A 22,350-nucleotide genomic window follows, 5' to 3' on the forward strand; every position below is an offset into this window, starting at 1 on the left:
TTCAGCCCATCAAGTCCATGCTAATCCATTTAAGCTGCCTACTCCCATTGACCTGCACCTGGACCACAGCCCTCCATACCCCTACTGTCCATGTACCTATCCAAACTTCTCTTACACATTGAAATTCAGTTTGCACTCGCAGCTCGTTCCACAATCTCACGACTCTCTGAGTTTCCTCTCATGTTCCCTTTAACCTTTCACCCTTAACCCATGACCTCTAGCTGTAGTCCAACCCAACCTCAGCGGAAAAAGCTTGCTTGCATTTACCCTATCTATACCCCTCATGATTTTGTATATCTCTATCAAATCTCCTCTCAATCTTCTACATTCCAAGGAATAAAGTCCTAACCTCTTCAACGTTACCTTTTAACTCAGTCCTCCAGACCGGCAACTTCTTTGTAAATTTTCTCTGCACTCTTTCAACCTTATTTACATTCTTCCTGTAGGGGTCTCTCTTCCCGCCATCACGGACATTTACACTACACGCTGCATCCGCAAAGGGAACAGCATTATGAAGGACCCCATGCACCCGTCATACAATCTCTTCTCCCTCTTGCCGTCTGGGAAAAGGCTCCAAAGCATTCGGGCTCTTAAGACCAGACTATATAACAGTTTCTTCCCCCAAGCTATCAGACTCCTCAATACCCAGAGCCTGGACTGACACCTTACTGCCCTACTGTCCTGTTTATTATTTATTGTAATGCCAATACTGTTTTTGTGCACTTTATGCAGTCCAGTGTAGGTCTGTAGTCTAGTATAGCTTTCTCAGTGTTTTTTTTTAATACGTAGTTCAGTCTAGTTTTTGTACTGTGTCATGTAAACCATGGTCCTGAAAAACGTTGTCTCATTTTTACTATGCACTGTACCAGCAGTTATGGTCGAAATGACAATAAAAGTTGACTTGACTTGACTTGACTTAGGTAGGTGACCCAAACTGCACACCATACTCCAAATTAGGCCTCATCAACATCTTATACAACTTCAACATAACATCATATCTCCTGTACTCAATACACTGATTTATGAAGGCCAATGTGCCGAAAGATTTCTTTACAATCCTATCTACCTGTGACATCACTTTCAATGAATTATGGACCTGTGCTCCCAGAACCCTTTTTTCTACCACCCTACCGTTCACTGTGGAAGACCTACCCTGGCTGGTTCTACTAAATTGCAACACCTCACACTGGTCTGCATTAAATTCCATCTGCCATTTTTTCTCTATTTTTCCAGCTGGTCCAGATCCCCCTGCAAGTCATGATAATATTCCTCGCCGTCCATTACACCCCCAATCTTGGTGTCACCCACAAATTTGCTGATCCAGTTAACCACATTATCATCCAAATCATTGATATAGGTGACAGAGAACAATAGACCCAGCACCTATCCCTGTGGCACTCCATTAGTCACAGGCCTCCATTCAGAGAGGCAACCCTCTACTACCACTCTCTGACTTCTCCCACAAAACCAATGTCGAATCCAATTCACTACCTCATCCTGAATGCCAGGTGACCGAACCTTTTGGACCATCCTCCCATGTGGTACCTTGTCAAATGCCTTACTAAAGTGCATGTGGACAACATGCACCACCTTACCTTCATCCACTTTCCTGGTAACTTCCTTGAAAAGTTCTATAAGATTGGTTAGACATGACCTACCACACACAAAGCCATGCTGACTATCCTTAATCAGTCCATGTCTATCCAAATGCTCATAAATCTGGTCCCTAAGAATACTTTCAGATTATTTCCAACTACGGATGTCAGGCTCACTGGCCTGGTTTATTTTTAGAGCCTTTTTCAAACAGTGGAACAATATTGGCCTCGCGCCAGTCCTCTGGTATCTCGAGCATGATGTAAACTTTTCTGCGAAGGCACCTGCAGCTTTTGCAATTGCCTCCTGCAGAGTCTGAGAGGACACCTTGATAGGCCCTGGGGGATTGATCCACCCTTATTTGCCTCAAGACGAAAAACACCTCCTCCTCTGTAATCTGTAAAGGGCCCATGAAGTTGATGCCGCTTTGCCTCACTTCTGTAGAGCCTGTGTCTGGCTTCTGAGTAAATACAGATCCAAACATTCATTTCAGATCTCCCCCATCTCCTTTGGTTCCACGCATCGATTACCACTCTGGTCTTCCAGAGGACCAATTTTGTCCCTTGTGATCCTTTTGCTCTTAACATAATCCCTTAGGATTCTCCTTCACCTTGTCTGCTAGGGAACCTCATGCCTTATAGACAATAGGTGCAGGAGTAGGCCATTCGGCCCTTCTAGCCAGCACCACCATTCACTGTGATCATGGCTGATCATACACAATCAGTACCCCGTTCCTGCCCTCTCCCCATATCCCTTGACCCCGCTATCTATAAGAGCTCTATCTAACTTTTGGCCTTCCCAATTTCTTTCTTAAGTGTTCTCTTGCATTTCTTATAAGCTCTTCATTTGTTCCTACTTGCCTATACCTGTTATCCATCTCCTTTTTTTCCTTAACCAAGGCCACAATATCTCTTGATGACCAAGGTTCCTACACACTGTTATCTTTACCTTTTATTCTGATAGGCACATACAAGCTTTGCACTCTCAAAATTTCATTTTTGAAGGCCTGCCACTTGCCAAGTACACCCTTGCCAGGAAACAACTTGTCCCAGTCCACACTTGTCTGATCATTTCTGATACCATCAAAATCGGACTTTCTCCAATTTAGAATCTCAACCCATGGACCAGAACCATCTTTTTGCATATTTGCTTTGAAATTACTGGCATTGTGATCACTAGAAATTTCTGTCACCTGCTCTGTCTCATTCCCACACTCTCGTTGGGACTTCTACGCACTGATAAAGAAAAACATTCCTGAACACATCTGACAAGCTCTGTCCCATCTAGTCCTTTAATAGTATGGCAGTCCCAGTCGATACGTGGAAAGTTAAAATCACCTACTATAACAACCTTATGTTTCTTGCAACAGTCTGCGATCTCTCTACAAATTTGTTCCTCTAAATCCCTCGGACTGTGGGGTGGTCTGCAATATAGCCCCATTAACGTGGTCATATTTTTCTCATTCCTCCGTTCCACCCGCAATAGCTCAGTAGTCGAGTTCTCCAGTCTGTCCTGACTGAGCACTGCCGTGGCATTTTCCATGACTAGTAACACCACCCCTCCTTTCATCCCTTCCGCTCTAAAGCAATGGAACCCTGGAATATTGAGCTGCCAGACCTGCCTCTCCTACAGCCAAGTTTCACAAAGGGCTATATATGATATCATAATCCCACGCCCTGAGCTCGTCTGCCTTTCCAACAATACTTCTTCCATCGAAATATAGGCAGCTCAGGATAGTAGCCACACCATGCTCATGCTTGATATCTGACTTTGTCTGAGATCTTAACAGCATTTGTCTCCACAACCCCTCCACTGTTCTGGCACTCCGCTTCCCATTCCCTTGAAACTCTAGTTTCAGCCCTAGTCCTTGACTGTGGAGGGTGGGTTCTGGGATCATGAGAGATTCTGCAAGATGTGCAGCCCCAGCAGCATTTTATGCTCCAACCAGCCCATCTACTGCAAGGTTCACAACATGCTACTCAATCGAGCCCACATGCAAACTCCCCCACATCACTAAACCAGCTAGCTTGTCCTCAGTTTTATTGCCCCCTTCCTTTCCAGTCCTGAAGAAGGGTCTCGGCCCAAGGAGTTGACTGCTTGCTCATCTCCACAGATGTTGCCTGTCCTGCTGAGTTCCTCCAGCGTTTTGTGCGTGTTGCTTTGGACCTGCAGACTTTCTGGTGTTTATTGCTCACCCCCAACCCCCACCGCCCTTGGTGGACTCACAGTATAATGATGGTCGTCATCAGAAGGAACGTGGCGTAGGTGTGACGCTGGCAGTCGGTGTGTTGCGTCCGGTCCTTCACCTGCCCTCCGCATTTCCCACACACACGGCAACAACAGAAGATAAATCCCACCAGGGGCATGAAGACGAAGAACAGCACGCCGAGGATGAGACTGACAATGTAGCCCGCCTCATAGCGCAGGACCTAGAGCAACAGAGCCAGAGTGAAGCTACAGACCAAAGCAACCCCTCACCAGTGACCCTCCATACAAGAGCTGGGGCTGTTAGCAGGAGTTCATGGAAGTGTTGTGATTGGTGGAAGGCTACACGCGGTCTGATCACTGACCAATCAATGGAGTCCTGCTGAAGGTGCTATCTCACTCTGGGTCAGGGACAGATCTGTAGCAGAGAGAGACCTGGGGTGAGGAGAAAAACCAGAACACGAGAGAGCACTGAACAGTCTGCTGGGGGAGCTCAGCGGTCCAGCAGCGTCTCTGGCAGGAAAAGAATTGCCCGGGTTCCACCTGAAAGGCCGACCGTTCCTTTCCTCGCACAGGCACGTCTCGCCCTGCTGAGCACCTCCAGCAGATCGCCGGGTGCTCCAGATTCCAGCGGCTACAGTCGCTTCTGATCCAGAGAACGAGAGAAAACAAAGGATGGAGAGAAAAACAGAATCTTATGAGGACAGATTGAATGAGCGAGGCATTTTTCTTTGGAGTGAAGGGTGCTGAGAGGTGATTTGATAGAGGTGTACAAGATGATATGAAGCATAGTCTAGACAGCCAGAGGCTTTTTCCAGGGCAAAAATGGCCAATACGAGGGGGCATAGCTTTACGTTGATTGGTGGAAAGTATAGAGGGGCTGGCCATGAGTATATTATTTTACACTGAGGGTGGTGGGTGTGTGGAATGCCCAGCAATGGGTGGTGGTACAGACAGATACATTGGGGGCATTTAAGAAACCATTAGCCAAGGCTACACGAACATAAGACACAGGAACAGAATTAGGCCATTCAGCCCATCAAGTCTGCTCCATGATCCCATCATGGCTGATATATTATCCCTCTCAACTCCATTCTCCTGCCTTCTCCGCATAATCTTTGACACCCTTTCTAATCAAGAACCTATCAACGTCCACTTTAAATATACCCAATGACTTGGCCTGCAAGTCTTGTGGCGATACATTCCATAGATTCACCACCCTCAGGCTAAAGAAATTCCTCCTCATTTCTATCCAAGAGGGACAGTCTTCTATTCAGAAGCTGTGCCCTCTGTTCCTAGACTTCCCCAACTATAGGAAAAATCCTCCTACATCCACTCTTTCTGGACATGATGGAGGGTGTTGTGGGAGGGAAGGATTGGATTGATCTGGGCCGAAGGGCTTTCACTGCACTGTGTTCAATGTTCAGCAGAGAGGGAATCTCAAGGGACAAAGGTGAAAGAAAAGACGTGCCTTTCCACAGGAGCTTTCCTCAGCTGAGGATGGTCACGGATACTGAAAGACTATAAGGAACGTGTAAAAAGGGTTGATTTTGCAATGTAGGAAACGTGGCAGCCAACCTGTGTACTGTGAAGTTTCACAAGCGTTTTCATTTAGCGATACAGCAAGGTAACAGGCCTTTCCTGCCCACTGATAGCATAGCAGTCACAGTCTAGGCGACCTGGGTTCAATTCCCTCCACTGCCTGTAAGGAGTTTGTACGTTCTCCCCGTGAAGGTGTGGGTTTTGTCCGGGTGCTCCGGTTTCCTGTCACAGTCCAAAGATGTAGGTTAATTGGTCATTGTAAATTGTCCCATGATTAGGCCGGGGTTAAATCTGTGGGTCGCTGGGCGGTGTGGCTCAAAGGGCCGGAAGGGCCTGTTCTGCAGTGTATCTCTATGAAATATAAATCTGCACCACCTAACTAAATCTATGTGACTAGTTAACCTACCAAGCAGAGCACCCGGAGGAAATACGCACGGTTGTGGGGAGAGCGTACAAACTGCTTACAGACAGGGAGGGGTGAGTATTGAACCCAGAGCCACATCTCAGTCCAGGGTGAAAGTGATCAAATAATCTGCCTTAGCGATGTGGTTTCACGCTCCTCCCGGGGGATCGCTATCCCTATCGGATCTTTTACGCCCAGGTGTGAGAAGAGAAAGATGTCTGCTTTGATTTCAGTGCCTGAAAGATACTACGCTCCCAGAGTGCGACATTTTCTCCGTCCTGCACCAAAGTATTACCCCAGCCTCAGTGTGAGTGGGAGTGTTTAGGTCCCACCTGACTCTGATGCCTAACTGACTAACGGTGGAGACATCTGGAGACAGAGGAATCCAGGATCCATCTTGAGGATGTCTGGGAGCAGGAAGCTCAGTATTCCACCATGCCTTATGCATCCTTATGTCAGGCTATATTCTGGAGTTACAGAATATAGAAAATATTAATTTCAACAGCAGCCAGGCTTCAGATCTGAATGTGGGTTGTAGATTGAATTTAATGGTTTTCCTGAGCTAAGGGCTAAATCAGGGGTTCCCAACCTGGTCAGTGGTTTGACCAACCTGATCAAAGGCCCCATGCTCAATGGTGTTGGTCATCGGAATAAGAAAGGCTGGGAACCCCTGGGCTAAACTGTTTGACCTGTTCGTGCACTCAGACACAGCCACGATTTATTTTGGGTGTCTGGAGTGTTGCTGTGAAGATCTAGATGTCTGAAAATTATATGTAACTCAAAGGAAGCATTGTAGGTACATTGTAACTATAGAAATTGCCCTGCTGTTATAAAAATGTGATGTAATGTTGGGTCAGGAAGCTTCAAGAGTGACTCAAAATACTGTCAGCTTACATGGGCGCCGAATAAAGACTTTTATGCTACCAGCTGTGTGTCTCTCCTGTGGCTCTCAATGACAGGCACAACACTTACAACAATGGGGGCCATTCAGCCCATCAACTCCATGACAGCCCTCAGCACATTTCTAATCTCCCCAACTAATTGTTCTGTAAACTATTCCCTCTCATGTGCCCTGAATTCTGGCAGCATCCATCTATACAGGGGGTAATTTTCTGGGCAATTAACCTATTAATCCGCTCTCCGTTGAGATGTGGGAAGAAACGGGAGTACCCCGGGGAAGCTCGTGAAGCCACGGTGAGAGCGCGCAGGCTGGGTGCAAGGGGAACGTGCAGACTCCACACAGGCAGCACCAGAGCTTCGGACTGAACCCAGGCCGTTCGAGCTGTGCGCTGCCCCAGAGAGACCACTCGGAATTCTCACCTTCTCATAGTTCTGCGCTATGTAGTTTGGGTCCTTGATTGATCGCTGGAGAACATCTGCAAAACAGAAGATAAAGACGAGGCATTCTACCTTCACCTGTCACAGAAAGGTTACTTTATGTGGTAACTAAGAATCAGGTTCAATATCACCGGCATACGTCATGAAATTTGTTGACTTTGCAGCAGCAGTTCAATGCGATACATAATAATAGAACAAAACTGTGGATTACGGTGAGGTCGTGTTCATGGGTGCAATGTCCATTCAGAAATCTGATGGCAGAGGGGAAGAAGCTGTTCCTGAATCATTGAGTGTGTGTCTTCAGGCTTCTGCACTTCCTCTCTGATGGTGACAATGAGAAGAGGGTGATGGGATCCTTAATGACGGACGCTGCCTTTCTGGGGCATCGCTCCTTGAAGATGTCTTGGATACTACGGAGGCTAGTGCCCATGATGGAGCTGATTAATTTTACAACTCTCTGCAGCTTACTTCCATCCTGTGCAGCAGCCTCCACCTCCCACATTAAAGGAGAAAATAAAGATGGTATGTTCTACCTTCGGTTGTCACAGAGAGGTTACTACTTGTGTTTTAAAACTCATCTTTTAAATTTAAGTAGAATTCTAGTAATATTAATTATCAATCTACTACAGCAGTGAGCTAGGGTTTTTCTCGCTGAAGCGGAGGAAGATGAGAGGAGACGACAGAGGCGTTAGAGATGATAAGATCTTCATCATTCTATGCCATGTTATATGACATGGGCGATCATGGTCTTTCCATGATCATGATTGTTCTTGGCAAATTTTTCTACAGAAGTGGTTTGCCATTGTCTTCTTCTGGGCAGAGTCTTTACACGACAGGTGACCCCACCCATGATAAGAATATAAAACCATAGGATATAGGAACAGAATCAGGCCATTCAGACTATTGAGTCTGTTCCACCATTTTATCATAGCTGATCCATTTTCCCTCTCAGGTCCAATCTCCTGCTTTCCCCCTGTATCCCTTCATGCCTGGACTAATCAAGAATTTACCAACCTCTTCCTTAAATATACCCAATGACTTGGCCTCCACAGCTGCCTGCGGCAATGAATCCCACAGATTCACCACTCTCTGGCTAAAGAAATTCCTCCTCATCTCTGTTCTAAGAGGACACCCTCTCTTCTGAGGATGTGTCCTCTGGTCCTAGACTCTCCCACCATAGGAAACATCCTCTCCACATCAACTCTATCAAGGCCTTTTGCCATTCGATAGGTTTCAATTAGGTCACCCTTTATTCTTCCAAATTTCATGAGTACAGGCCCAGAGCTGTCAAACACTCCTCATATGACAAGCTCCCAAGCCCCTTTGCACCTCAGATTTATGAAATTTCTCCCCATTTACAAAATAGTCAACTCTTTTATTTCTTCAGAAGTGCACGACCATACACTCCCCGACACTGTGTTCCATCTGCCACTGCTTTGCCCATTCTCCTAATCTGTCCAAGTCCTTCTGTAGCTACTCTATCTCCTCAAAACTATCTGCCCCTCCACCTATCTTTGTATCATCCACAAACTATGCCAAAAAGCCATCAATTCCATCATCTGTCATTGACATATAACGTAAAAGGAAGTGGTCCAAAAAAAGCCCCCTGTGGAACATCACTAGTCACCACAAAGGCCCCCTTTATTCCCGTTCTTTTCTTCCTGCTGTTATGATACCAGCCCCCTCCTTTGCGAGAATCGCAAGAGCCCTAGTCAAGGGGGGGTCAATGACCCAAGAGAGAGAGAGAGACGTGCTGAACAGCCACAGGAAATGGGAGAGAGAGGGAGACGTGCTGAATACCACGTTCCACCGGGATGCAGAATAAAGCGACCCTGGCTATTGTCTCATGAAGACCACAGACTTCAGTGGACCTCTCTATCTTTGCTGGTAAGTGATCTAGTTACGGAATACGTAACACTGCCAATCAACCACTGCTTTATCCATGTTAGTAGCTTTCCTGTAATACTATGGGTTCTTAGTTCGTTAAGCAGCCTCATGTGTGGTATCTTCTCAAAGTCCTTTTGAAAATCCAAGTACACAACATCCATGGATTCTCTTTTGTCTATCCTGCTTATTATTTCTTCAAAGAATTTCAACAGGTTTGTCAGGCAAGATGTTCCCTTAAGGAAACCATGCTGACTATGACCTATTTTATCAAATGCCGTCCCAAAGCCACGTCCTTAATAATCAACCCCAACAGCTTCCCACAATTTCCTTTCTTCTGTCTCTCTTCCTTCTTGAAGAGTGGAGTGACATTTGCAATTTTCCATTCTTCTGGAATCATACTGGAATCAATTGATTCTTGAAAGATCATTACTAATACCTCCACAATCTCTTCAGCCATCTCTTTCAGAACCCTTGAACTTCCACCACACTGCTAGTGTCTTCCACAGTGAAGACTGATGCAAAATACTTACTTAGTTCATTTGTCATTCCCTTATCCCCCATCACTCCCTCTCCAGCAGAGTTTTCCAACGGTCCGATACTTTTGTATCAAAAGAAACTTTTATATTTTATATCTTTTCCTTCTTAATAACTTTTTTGTTTGCCTTCTGATGGTGTTTAAAAGCTCCCCAGTCCTCTAACTTCCCACTAATCTGTGCTCTATTATATGCCTTCTCTTTGGCTTTTACTCTTCAGAGATTGTCTGCCTGGCGTCAGTGGTCACATAACCAGGACTTGTGATCTGCATCAGCTGCTCGTACGACCATCCACCACCTGCTCCCATGGCTTCACGTGACCCTGATCAGAGGCTAAGCAGGTGCTACACCTTGCCCAAGGGTGACCTGGAGGCCAGTGGAAAGAAGCAACACCTTACACCTCCTTTGGTTGAGACGTATCTCCACCCCATCATCTCCATGATAAAATTAGGCAATGATGGGGAAGAAGGTGGGGGAAGGTAAAGGAGTATAATCTGGCAGGTGATAGGTACCTTATAAAAGTGTATCATCTCCTATTTTTCCCCTGTAGTCTTGATGAGATTCTGCAGATGCTGAACATCCAGAGCAAAGCTGGAGGGACTCAGCTGGTCAGGCAGCATCCATGGAGAGGAATAAACAGGCCGAGACCCTTCTTCAGGACGGGAAAGGAAGGGGGCAGTAGCCAGAATGTGTGCGGAGTGGGAGTTCAGTCTGGCAGGTGATAAGTCTTATTCTGACTTCTCCTCTTCCTTTCCAGCCCTCGTGAAGGGTCTCGGACTGAGGTTCACGTAAATGATTCTGGGAATGAAAGGTGTTACGAATGATGAACAACTCTGATGGGCAGAAGGGTACAGAATCGCCAATGCCCCCCCCCCCCTGGAGAATCGCAAATCGCTACTATTCCGATGCTGTTATCAAGGAAGTGAGAGAGACACAGGACTCTGCCAGGGCAGTTGCTATTGATAACAGCTCATGAAAGTTAATAAGAGAGAGACAGCTCAGAGATACACAAAGTGGAATGTCTACTACCAACAAAAGAGGAGCGGAACCATTGATTACTGCTATTGTCTTTTGGAGAAGGTTTGTGTACTTGGTACTGTTCTATTCATTGAAATCCCTCAGGGGACAGCCAGAGTGGGCTGGTTTGATGGGTTACATCATCTCAACCTGATTGACACCTGAGACCCCGTGAGTGGGGATAAAAGTGAGGTCTGGGGAACACCCCTCAGACGCACCAGGAGAAACGCTAGTGAGCATCAGAACCCCCATGAGACAGGGTGGGAGACCAGAGACCGAATGAAGGGTCCGTAGCGAGGCCGGTGGGGGCTTGTGTGTGTGTCCACCCTTGCCTGGGTGACGAGTCCACCACGGAAGAACAGTCTAGCTAAAGGACGGAGGGGTCATATGTGAATGGCCACAACAACAGCGCATCGACGGATCAAAATCGTAAAGGAAAGTTGGCAAGTCAATAGCTGTTACTGTTCTCTCTCTCTCTCTCTCTCCAACAATTGCAACACATCGACAAACAACTACCGCAGCCTGCATGAACTGAACTGAACTTTATATTTCCATCTGACAATTCATTATCCCCTAGACAACGATAGAGCTTATTTCTTATTGATTATTATTATACCTGCACTTTTAGGTTTAGTATTGGTGACGGATATTATCTGTATATTTGCATTGATATTATTTTTGTGTAATTTTACTAATAAATACTGTTGAAAATAGTATCACCAGACTCCAACGGACACTTCTATCTTTGCTGGTAAGACACCCAGTTACGGGGTTCGTAACAAAGGGTTAACAGTTCTGGGCCTGTATACACGTGAGTTTAGAAGAATGAGGGGGAACTCTCTTTGAAACCTATCAAATATTGAAAAGCCTAGACAGAGTGGATGTGGAGAGTGCATAGTCTAGGACCAGAGGACACAACCTCCCTTTAGATCAGAGACGAAGAGGAATTTCTTCAGTCAGACAGTGCTGAATCTGTGGAATTCATTACCACAGATGGCTATGGAGGCCAAGTCATTGGGTATATTTAAAGTAGAGTTTGATAGGTTCTTGATTAATCAGGGCATCTAAGATTACAGGAAGAAGGAGGGATAATAATGGTTTACAATACCGATGCTTTTTAGTACCAGTGACCCATGTTCAGTTCCCACCATTGCCTGTAAGGAGTCTGCATGTTTTCTCCATGACCACGTGGGCTTCCTCCCACAGTCCAAAAGTAGGTTAATTGTGTTTATTGTATACTGATTAGGCGAGGATTAAACCCAGGGGTTGCCTGGCAGTGCAGCTCAAAGGGCCAGAAGGGCCTTTTCCATGCTGTATCTCAATAAATGAGTGGATCGATAAAGAAAGAAATACATCAGCTATGAGGGAGTAGGACAGCAGACTTGATGGGCTGAATAACCTAACTGTGCCCCTAAGTCTTATGTCCCTTAAGAAGGTCAATGTGAGAAAAGTTCTCTTCATGGTGGTACCTATCTGTGATGCTGCTTTAAAGGAATTATGGGTTTGTATTCCCAGATCCTTCTTTTCCACTGCTCTCCTTGGTGGCCAATCATTCACCGTGACCCTTTCAACATTACCTCCAGCCAGGGACACCGTTTAACACACCGCACCCCGCAATAACCCGTGTCAGGCAGGGGGGGTTTACATAACATTTACCCCGACAGAGGGAAACCTCTGAAAACCTCGAGGATCAGGGGATCAACTTTATTCAACACATACATCCCATTCCCATTCCCATGCATTGGTTAGGACACTACACCCAACAACAACCTTAACAACTATAAAGAATAAAGAATCATGTTCATTGTTCACAACATTATTTACATCCTGCACCTCATAGAGTGGTCACTGAGTGTGTATTTGTGGGTTTTCTGCCACTGTGGTCCATCCTCTTAAATGTTTGACATGTTGTGTGGTCAGAGATGCTCTTCTGCATACCGCTGTTGTAATATGTGGTTATTTGAGTTACCGTCACCTTCCTGTCAGCTTGAACCAGTCTGGCTGTTCTCCTCTGACCTCCCTCATTAACAAGATGTTTTCACCCACAGAACTGCTGCTCAATGGATGTCTCTTGCTTTCACACTATTATCCGTAAACTCCAGAGACTGGTGTGCATGAAAATCCCAGGAAGTCAGCAGTTTCTGAGATACTCAAACCACTCCATCTGGCACCAACAATCATTTCACGGTCAAAGTCACAGATTTCACACTTCTTCCCCCATTTTGATGTTTGGGTCTGAACAACAGCTGAACCCCTTGACCATGTCTGCATGCTTTTATGCGTTGAGTTGCTGCCACATGATTGGCTGATTAGATATTTGCCTCAACAAGCAGGTGTACCTAATAAAGTGGCCACTAAGTGTATGTCGGTGGTAATTAATCTGCTTCTGACTCTACAAGACCCAGGAGTCCGTTGTTCTGTGATCTATTTAGTACTTAACCCAAGAGATTCTACAGAGGAAGACGAAAAGCGCGTGGCTGCATCAAGTCTCACCTTTCGGAAATTCGTTTGGCTGCACTGCATCCAAGTATAGATTCACCATGTTATACAAAGGCTCGATCGTGCCAGCGTCTCCGTCCAGCCTGTTGAAGTTGAGCAGCGACAGGTTTGAAAACCGAAGAGTGTTTGCCACACAATCCTGGGAGGCAATTGGATGAGGACTGAGGAAAATCGCAGCCATGGTGATGAGGAGGAAGTCCATTCTCCTTCCGTGCAGTCCCATAAGATCCGCCCTTCAGTTCAACCTTGGAGAAATGTGCCTGCTGTGATTCTTGGAAACAAGAAAGCTCAAATTAATTCCTCATCAAGCCAACCATTGGTCATAAACTTGCTTTTATAGCCACCGAGCTCAGAACTTTATGACTCAGCTCACAATTTATAAATTATATTTTATAGAAATATACACTCAGTGGCCACTTTATTAGATACACCTGCACACCCACTCACTAATGCAAATAACTAATCAGCCAATCGTGTGGCAGCAAGTCAATGCATAAAAACATGGTTCAGGAGTTCAGTTGATGTTCAGATCAACCATCAGAATGGGGGAAGAAGTATGATTGAAGTGACTTTAGCGATGAAATAGTTGTTGGTGCCAGACGGGGTGGTTTGATGATCAAAAACTGCTGATCCCCTGGGGTTTCCACACACAACAGGCTCTAGAGTTTACACAGAATGGTGTGAAAACAAACTGAAACATCCAGTGAGTGTCAGTTCTGAGAGTGAAAATGCCTTGTTAATGAGAGAGGTTGGAGGAGAATGGCCAGCAAGGGAAATTCTGCAGATGCTGAAGATCCGAATAAAACACACAAAACGCTGGAGGAACTCAGCAGGCCAGGCAGCGTCTATGGAAAAGAGTGCAGTCGATGTATCTGGCCGACTGCTTCAAGCTGACAGGAAGGCGACAGTAACTCAAATAACCCCATGTTACTACAGTGGCGTGCAGAAGAGCATCTCTGAAAGCACAACACATCGAACCTTGAAGTGGATGGGCTACAGCTAAATAAAGTGCTACTGCATGTATTTTTTATTTACATAAAATATAAATATCTTGCACATTTTTGTAACTTATAGTCATTCTTTATATATTGCACTGTACTGCTGCCCCCAAAAACAAAAAGATTTCATAATTTAAGTCAGTGATAATACACACAAGATGTCTCTGGGACGTGGGAGGAAACTGACACACCTGAGAGAAGCCCATGAAGTCACAAGGAAAACATACAAACACCACACAAACAGAACCCGAGACAAGGGTTGAACCCGGGTCACTGGAACTGGGATGCAGTAGCTCTGTTAACCATAAGACCATCAGACGTAGGAGCAGAAGTAGGCCATTTGGCCCATCGAGTCTGCTCCACCATTCAATCATGGACTGATCCAATTCTTCCAGTCATCCCCACTCCCCTGCCTTCTCCCCATACCCTTTGATGCCCTGGCTAATCAAGAACCTGTCTATCTCTGCCTTAAATGGACCCAATGACTTGGCCTCCACAGCTGCTCATGGCAACAAGTTCCACAGATTTAACACACTCTGACTAAAGTAATTTCTCCGCATCTCTGTTCTAAATGGACGTCCTTCAATCCTGAAGTCATGCCCTCTTGTCCTAGACTCCCCTACCATGGGAAATAACTTTGCCATATCTAATCTGTTCATGCCTTTTAACATTCGGAATGTTTTTATAAGATCCCCCCTCATTCTCCTGAACTCCAGGGAATACAGCCCAAGAGCTGCCAAAAGTTCCTCCTACAGTAACCCCTTCATTCCTGGAATCATTCTCGTGAATCTTCTCTGAACCCTCTCCAATGTCAGTATATCCTTTCTAAAATAAAGAGCCCAAAACTGCACACAATACTCCAAGCGTGGTCTCACGAGTGCCTTATAGAGCCTCAACATCACATCCCTGCTCTTATATTCTATACCTCTAGAAATGAATGCCAACATTGCATTCACCTTCTTCACCACCAACTCAACCTGGAAGTTAACCTTTAGGGTATCCTGCACAAGGACTCCCAAGTCCCTTTGCATCTCTGCATTTTGAATTCTCTCCCCATCTAAATAATAGTCTGCCCATTTATTTTTTTCCACCAAAGTGCATGACCATACACTTTCCAACATTGTATTTCATTTGCCACTTCTTTGCCCATTCCCCTAAACTTTCTAAGTCTCTCTGTTTCCTCAACACTACCCGCTCTCCACCTGTCTTTGTATCATCGGCAAATTTAGCCACAAATCCATTAATCCCATAGTTCAAATCATTGACGTACATCATAAAAAGCAGCGTAAAGCAGCGTAAAAAGCAACACTGACCCTTGTGGAACTCCACTGGTAACCGACAGCCAGAATAGCCTTTATTCCCACTCTCTGTTTTCTGCTGATCAGTCAATGCTCCACCCATGATACTAACTTCCCTGTAATTCCATGGGCTCTTATCTTGATAAGCAGCCTCATGTGCGGCACCTTGTCAAAGGCCTTCTGAAAATCCAAGTACACCACATTCACTGCATCTCCTTTGTCTAGCTTGCTTGTAATTTCCTCAAAAAATTGCAGTAGGTTTGTCAGGCAGGAATTTCCTTTCAGGAAACCATGCTGGCTTTGGCCTATCTTGTCATGTGCCTCCAGGTACTCTGTAATCTCAGCCCTAATAATCAATTCCAACAACTTCCCAACCACTGATGTCAGGGTAACAGGTCTATAGTTTCCTTTCTGCTGCCTCCCACCCTTCTTAAATAGCAGAGTACCATTTGCAATTTTCCAGTCATCCGGTACAATGCCAGAATCCATCAAGTCTTGAAAGATCATTGTTAATGCCTCCGCAATCTCTCCAGCTACTTCCTTCAGAACCCAAGAGTGCATTCTGTCACGTCCAGGAGATTTATTCACCCTCAGACCATTAAGCTTTCTGATCACCGTCTCAGTAATAAATTTTACTGCACATACTTCACTTCCCTGACACTGTTGAATGTCTGTTATACTGCAGATGCCTTCCACTGTAAAGACTGATGCAAAATACACATTCAGTTCCTCTGCCATCTCTGCCTCACTCACTACAATATCTCCAGCGTCATTTTCTATTGGTCCTATATCTACCCTCAACTCTCTTTTACCCTTTATATACTTAAAAAAGCTTTTAGTATCTTCTTTGATATTAGTCACCAGTTTCCTTTCATAATTCATCTTTTCCTTCCTAATAACCTTTTTAGTTTCCTTCTGCAAGTTTTTAAAAGCTTTCCAATCCACTATCTTCCCACTAGCTTTGGCTTCCTTGTATGCCCTCTCTTTTGCTTGTACTTTGGCTCTGACTTCACTTGTCAGCCACGGTAGTGCCCTTCTTCCATTCAAAAATTCCATTCGGAATATATCTGTCTTGCACTTCCCTCGTTTTTCACAGAAACTCCAGCCATTGCTGCTCTGTTGTCCTTCCTGTTAGTGTCCCTTTCCAGTCAACCTTGGCCAGTTCCCCTCTCATGCCATTGTAATTTCCTTTATTCCACTGAAATACCAATACATTGGAATTTAGCTTCTCCTTCTGAAATTTCAAAGTGAACTTGATCATATTGAGGTCACTGTTCACTAAGGGTTTGTTAACCTTAAGCTCTCTTATCACCTCCAGATCATTGCACAGCACCCAGTCCAGCACAGCCGATCCCTTAGTGGACTCAACAACAAGCTGTTCTAAAAAGCCATCCCTTAGACATTCTACAAATTCTCTCTCTTGAGGCCCAGTACTGGCCTAGTTTTCCCAATCCACTTTCATGTTGAAATCCCAATGATTATCATGACAATACCATGGCTAAGGCGTTGGTCTAGTGATCTGAAGGTTGCTAGTTCGAGCCTCAGCTGAGGCAGCGTGTTGAGCAAGGCACTTAACCACACATTGCTCTGCGACGACACCGGTGCCAAGCTGTATCGGCCCTTGCCCTTCCCTTGGACAACATTGGTGGCGTGGAGAGAGGAGACTTGCTGCTGGTCTCCCATGCTTGCGCCCTGGAAACTTTCCAAGGTGCAAATCCATGGTCTCTCGAGACTAATGGATGTCTATTTATTTTATCATGACATTGCCCTTCTGACGCACCTTTTCTATCTCCTGCTGTACTTTGTAATCCACATCCCAGCTGCTGTTTGGCAGCGGGTGTACAACTGCCGTAACGGTCCTTTTACTCTTGCCATTTCTTAACTCAACCCATAAAGACTCTACACCTTCCAATCCTATGTCATCCCTTTCTAATGATTTAATATTATTTCTTATAGACAGGGCCACAACTCACCCTCTGCCTACTAACCTATCTTTCTGATACATGTATATCCTTGGACGTTCAGCTCCCAATGGCAGCCATCCTTAAGCCAAGTTTCAGAGATGGCCACAATGTCATACTTGTGACAATGTGTCACTAAGCCACCCCACAGTAGGGGTAATGTCAGCCCAGTTTCAAACCTTAGTTAGAGAACACATGGACAATTCGTGCTGCTATACTATATAAAAGGAGACGGAGACGATGGACAAGGGTGGAACGACGATTTACAAGAACTATATTAAAAACAGATTCAGAAAGCAGGAGCAAACTGGGTCTCTTTTCCCTCAAGAAATGAAGGCCGAGGACTGCCTTAAAGAAGTCTTTCAATTTAAAAATGCTTTTGAATAACTTTCAACAGAAAATGTTTACTCCCATGGCAAAGGGCGTAACCGAGCATTGACACTGTCAGGGAACTGAGAGGCAGCTGCTTCAAACAGCGGTGAGCGTCTGAAAGTCCCTTCCACAGGGAGGGGCTGAGATGAATAGCACTGGCAAGGCAGGAGGAGTTAATGTGAAATGCTGGAGGAGCTCTGAGGAATAAAGAGACCCTTCATCAGGGGTTTTCAAGAAGGAAGTAAGAGGATTTTACATTGAGTGACTTAGTGTCATACGGCACAGCAACAAACCCCTGAGCTCACAAGTCACCCCTCAGCGTCCTCCACCCTGAATCCCCACGGTAACCACGTTTTCTTTATCCCTTCCAAAGCTAGACGAGGGAAGAAGATTAAAAGCTGAATGTCTGGGAGGGAAGTCCTGCCTAAACATACAATTTAGCAAATGCAGAATTCCAAACTGACAGATAATAGATTGAATACTCCCAAGGATTTCATGGACAGAATCCAGAATATAGATGATTCCGAATCAGATTTATTATCATTAACATACTGTATGCGTGATTTTTTTTCTGGCAGTAATACAGTGTAATACATTAAAAATTACTATAAATCATACCGAGAAATATATATATACACACACACACACACACACACACACACACACACACACACACACACACACACACACACACACACACACACACACACACACACACACACACACACACACACACACACACACACACACACACACACACACACACACACACTTCCCGAAGGTTGTTAAAACTGGGGGTGGTAATGGGGTTAAGCTCCCACTACCTATTAAATGCTCCCGATGGCGTGCACCTCAAATAGCCTCTGACAGCTCCTGGCCTTCTCGTGTGGCTTGGTGACTAAGCCCGGTGGAATGATTTCTACTGACAGGAGAGGAGGCAAAGGCTGGTTTCTGGCGCCCTAAAACCAGTCGCTTCGGGCAGACGGGGCTCGTCAGCCGTGGTTGGCAGCTCATCTCGGAGAAGGAAAACTCTGATCTCAAATCTCCGCTGCCTTGCGGCTCTACCCACTCACGGGGAAGGCTTCAGGAGTAAACCCCGAGGGAAAGAGGCAGTCCTACATTGAGTTCTATGCTGACTGGCAACTCCTGTGATGCTACTGGTACCAAACTGTATCGGTCTCTGCCGTTGCATGGAGACGGGGAGCTTGCTAAACGGGCAACAGCTCGCTCTCCATATTGTACTGCCCGGGTTTGTGTATCTAGGCAGCTGGGATGTATATCCATGGTCAACTCTGACTGACTGAGGCCTCACACAGATATGTGCACATATTCACATATTTAGATAGATAGATAGATAGATAGATAGATAGATAGATACTTTATTCATCCCCATGGGGAAATTCGACTTTTTTCCAATGTCCCATACACTTGTTGTAGCAAAACTAATTACATACAATACTTAACTCAGTAACAAAAATATGATATGCATCTAAATCACCATCTCAAAAAGCATTAATAATAGCTTTAAAAAGTTCTTAAGTCCTGGCGGTAGAATTGTAAAGCCTAATGGCATTGGGGAGTATTGACCTCTTCATCCTGTCTGAGGAGCATTGCATCGATAGTAACCTGTCGCTGAAACTGCTTCTCTGTCTCTGGATGGTGCTATGTAGAGGATGTTCAGAGTTATCCATAATTGACCGTAGCCTACTCAGCGCCCTTCGCTCAGCTACCGATGTTAAACTCTCCAGTACTTTGCCCACGACAGAGCCCGCCTTCCTTACCAGCTTATTAAGACGTGAGGCGTCCCTCTTCTTAATGCTTCCTCCCCAACACGCCACCACAAAGAAGAGGGCACACACACACACTCACATATATACATACATAGACACATATATATAAAATTATCTATCTACATATATGTATAATATATAAGATAATTAAGTAAATTGTGTAAAGGAAAGCAAAAAACAATGTGATGGTGCTCATGGGCTCATTGTCCATTCAGAAATCTGATGGCAGAGGGGAAAAAGCTATTCCTAGGATGCCTTCAGATCCCTGTACCTTCTCTCTGATGGTAGCAATGAAAAGAGGGCATTCCTGAGTGGGGGGGGGCCCTAATGATGGATGCCCCCCTTTTGGGCCATCGCCATTTGAAGATGTCCTTGCTGCTCTGGAGCCTCGTGATCGTGATGGAGCTGGTTGAATTTGCTACCCTCTGCAGCTTTTTCCGGTCCTGTGCAGAGGCCCCTCCACACCAGCCGGAGATGCAACCAGGCGTACATTTCTAGAAATCTGGTCTCATACCAAAGCACAGACGCTCACTGTTTAAGATCACCCTGTGCCCCATCTCACACACCAAATCCTTCCTACGTACACAGACGGGGGCAGTAAGTTGACTGCACTCTTAAACAGTAACAACGGAAGCTTTAAGGAAATACAAAGTCGCACAAAAGGCAAGAGCCGTTATTACCTGACTGATATGCTGAGGCAGTCTCGATTCAAGGTTCGGCTGCCTCTCCTGATCGCTGTTAATAACAGCTTCCTGGCCTGGAGAGTGCCGAGAAATATCGGGGCAGGGAACAGAAACCTGTCGGACAGGTTCACGTTGTGTTTCAAGGTGTGACAAGTTCAGATAGAAACAAACTACATCAAGAAAAGTTTTAAATAAGGATGCGGTCACCTGTTCCATTAACATCACTGTGTGAAGGGTGTGGTCTCGTCATTCTTTAATTTTTGTGCCGTTTACTGTTTAGTCATAATCTTGGAAACTATTCCTAACTTGTTTTGCAACATGACTTCAGGCAGTAACACAAGCCTTAAAATACGGAGCCAATTGAGAACAGAGAGCTACTGAAACAACAATATAATACCATTCAAATCAACTGAATGGTTTCAAGTAAACTCAGCCACTGTTTATATCGCTTCAATCTTCTCTCCACCGCGACCTGTGTGTTGACACCACAAGACGCAGGAACAAATGATACATACAGGATTAATATCTTGTGATTTATAAGATCGTTTATGACATGGAGTGTAGGAGAATGAGGGGAGATTTGATAGAGGTATACAAGATTATGAGGGGTACAGTGCAAGCAGGCTTTTTCCACTGAGGATGGGTGAGACTAGAAGTTATGGGTGAGAGGCATCTTCTTCACTCAGAGGTGCTGAGAGCACTCAGAGGTGCTGAGAGTGAGGAATGAGCTGCCAGTGGTAGACGCAGAGTCGATTTCAACATTTGGGAGAATTTGGGGTAAGTATATGGATGGGAGGGGCATGGAAGGCTGTGGTCCAGGTGCAGGTCGATGGGACAAGGCAGAATAATAGTTTGGCAAAGACTAGATGGGCCAAAGGGCCTGTTTCTGTACTGTTGTTCTCGAGGACTCAGTGATTCTGCAGATGCCGGAAATCTTGAGCAACACACACGGAAGTGCTGGGGGAACTCAACAAATCAGGCAACATCTATGGAAACAAATAAGACAGACAGACAGACAGACAGACATACTTTATTGATCCCGAGGGAAATTGGGTTTCGTTACAGTTGCACCAACCAAGAACAGTGTAGAAATATAGCAATATAAAACCATAAATAATTAAATAATAATAAGTTAATCAAGCCAATTGGAAATAAGTCCAGGACCAGCCTATTGGCTCACGGTGTCTGACACTCTGAGGGAGGAGTTGTGAAGTTTGATGGCCACAGGCAGGAATGACTTCCTATGACGCTCAGTGTTGCATCTCGGTGGAAAGCAGTTGATAAGTGTAATTAGGCCATTCAACCCATCAAATCCACTCTGCCATTCTATCATGGCTGATTTATTTTCCTGTTCTACCCTCTTCTCTTGCCTTCTCCTTGTAACCTTCGATGCCCTTACCAATCAAGAATCTATCAACCTCCACTTTAAATGTACCCAATGATTTGGTCTCCACAGCCGTCTGTGGCAATGAATTCCAGATTCTCCACCTTCTGTCTAACTAAATTAAAAATACTGACTCTGGTGCGATTCAAACCCACAACCTTTGAAATACCTAGTTATTAGTAGAAGTCCGTTATGTTACAGATCCCACAATTTACCTCTTGAACCCATTTTCACATCTTCAACCAGTAATGTCCACAATTCCTCTTCTCCCACAATTCCTCTTCTCCCATAGATGTTGCTCAGTCCTTCCTGCAGAATGTTTCTTGTTCACATTTTCAAATCTGGTGGGAACTGAGAAAGAGGCCATTCGGCCTATTGAGCCTGTTCTATTATGCAGAGCTGAACTGTGACCCAGCTCCTTACGAACTGAAATGTTCCTCCCTTCACAAGTGCCGAGTGTTTCCATAGCACCTGCTGTTCTCTCAACTCCTCAACCCAGCCTTCCTCCCCACCCCACCCCTATTCCCCTCAGTTCTATTAGGAAACAAAATTCTTCAGTCTCAGATTTCAAAATGAACCCAAACCCAATGGTGTCTGCAGAAGAGGCTCCAACTGAGGGCCGAGGACCAAGAGCACTGATCCTGACTTTTAGTAACTTCATACAGCCAAGAAACAGGCCCTTCAGCCCAGCTGTTCCATGCTAACCAAGATTCCCATTTAAGTTAGTCCCAGTTGTCAGCACTTGGCCCATTTCCTTCTCAACCAGACCCCTACAATTAACCAAAGGGTCCATGGACCCCGGGTTGGGAAGCCCCGCTTTCCCAAGTAGCTGACCTAGGTGGCAGGA

General features: G+C 45.3%; 1 protein-coding gene across 1 annotated transcript in view; it reads right to left on the minus strand.

The window, feature by feature from the left end:
• LOC140735705 (prominin-2-like) overlaps positions 1–20,261 on the minus strand; it is a 91,514-nt gene extending 71,253 nt beyond the window's left edge. The window contains exons 1-4 of the mRNA XM_073061111.1: positions 20,117–20,261; positions 13,012–13,288; positions 7,064–7,119; positions 3,820–4,022 (exon numbers count right to left, since the gene is read on the minus strand). Of these exons, the coding sequence (XP_072917212.1) occupies positions 3,820–4,022; positions 7,064–7,119; positions 13,012–13,240 (488 nt within the window). The 5' untranslated portion in view covers positions 13,241–13,288; positions 20,117–20,261. The remainder of the gene's footprint in view (positions 1–3,819; positions 4,023–7,063; positions 7,120–13,011; positions 13,289–20,116) is intronic.
• Positions 20,262–22,350: the final 2,089 nt, after the last annotated feature.

This window comes from Hemitrygon akajei, chromosome 1 (genome assembly GCF_048418815.1).
Source record: "Hemitrygon akajei chromosome 1, sHemAka1.3, whole genome shotgun sequence".
Lineage (NCBI taxonomy): Eukaryota > Metazoa > Chordata > Chondrichthyes > Myliobatiformes > Dasyatidae > Hemitrygon > Hemitrygon akajei.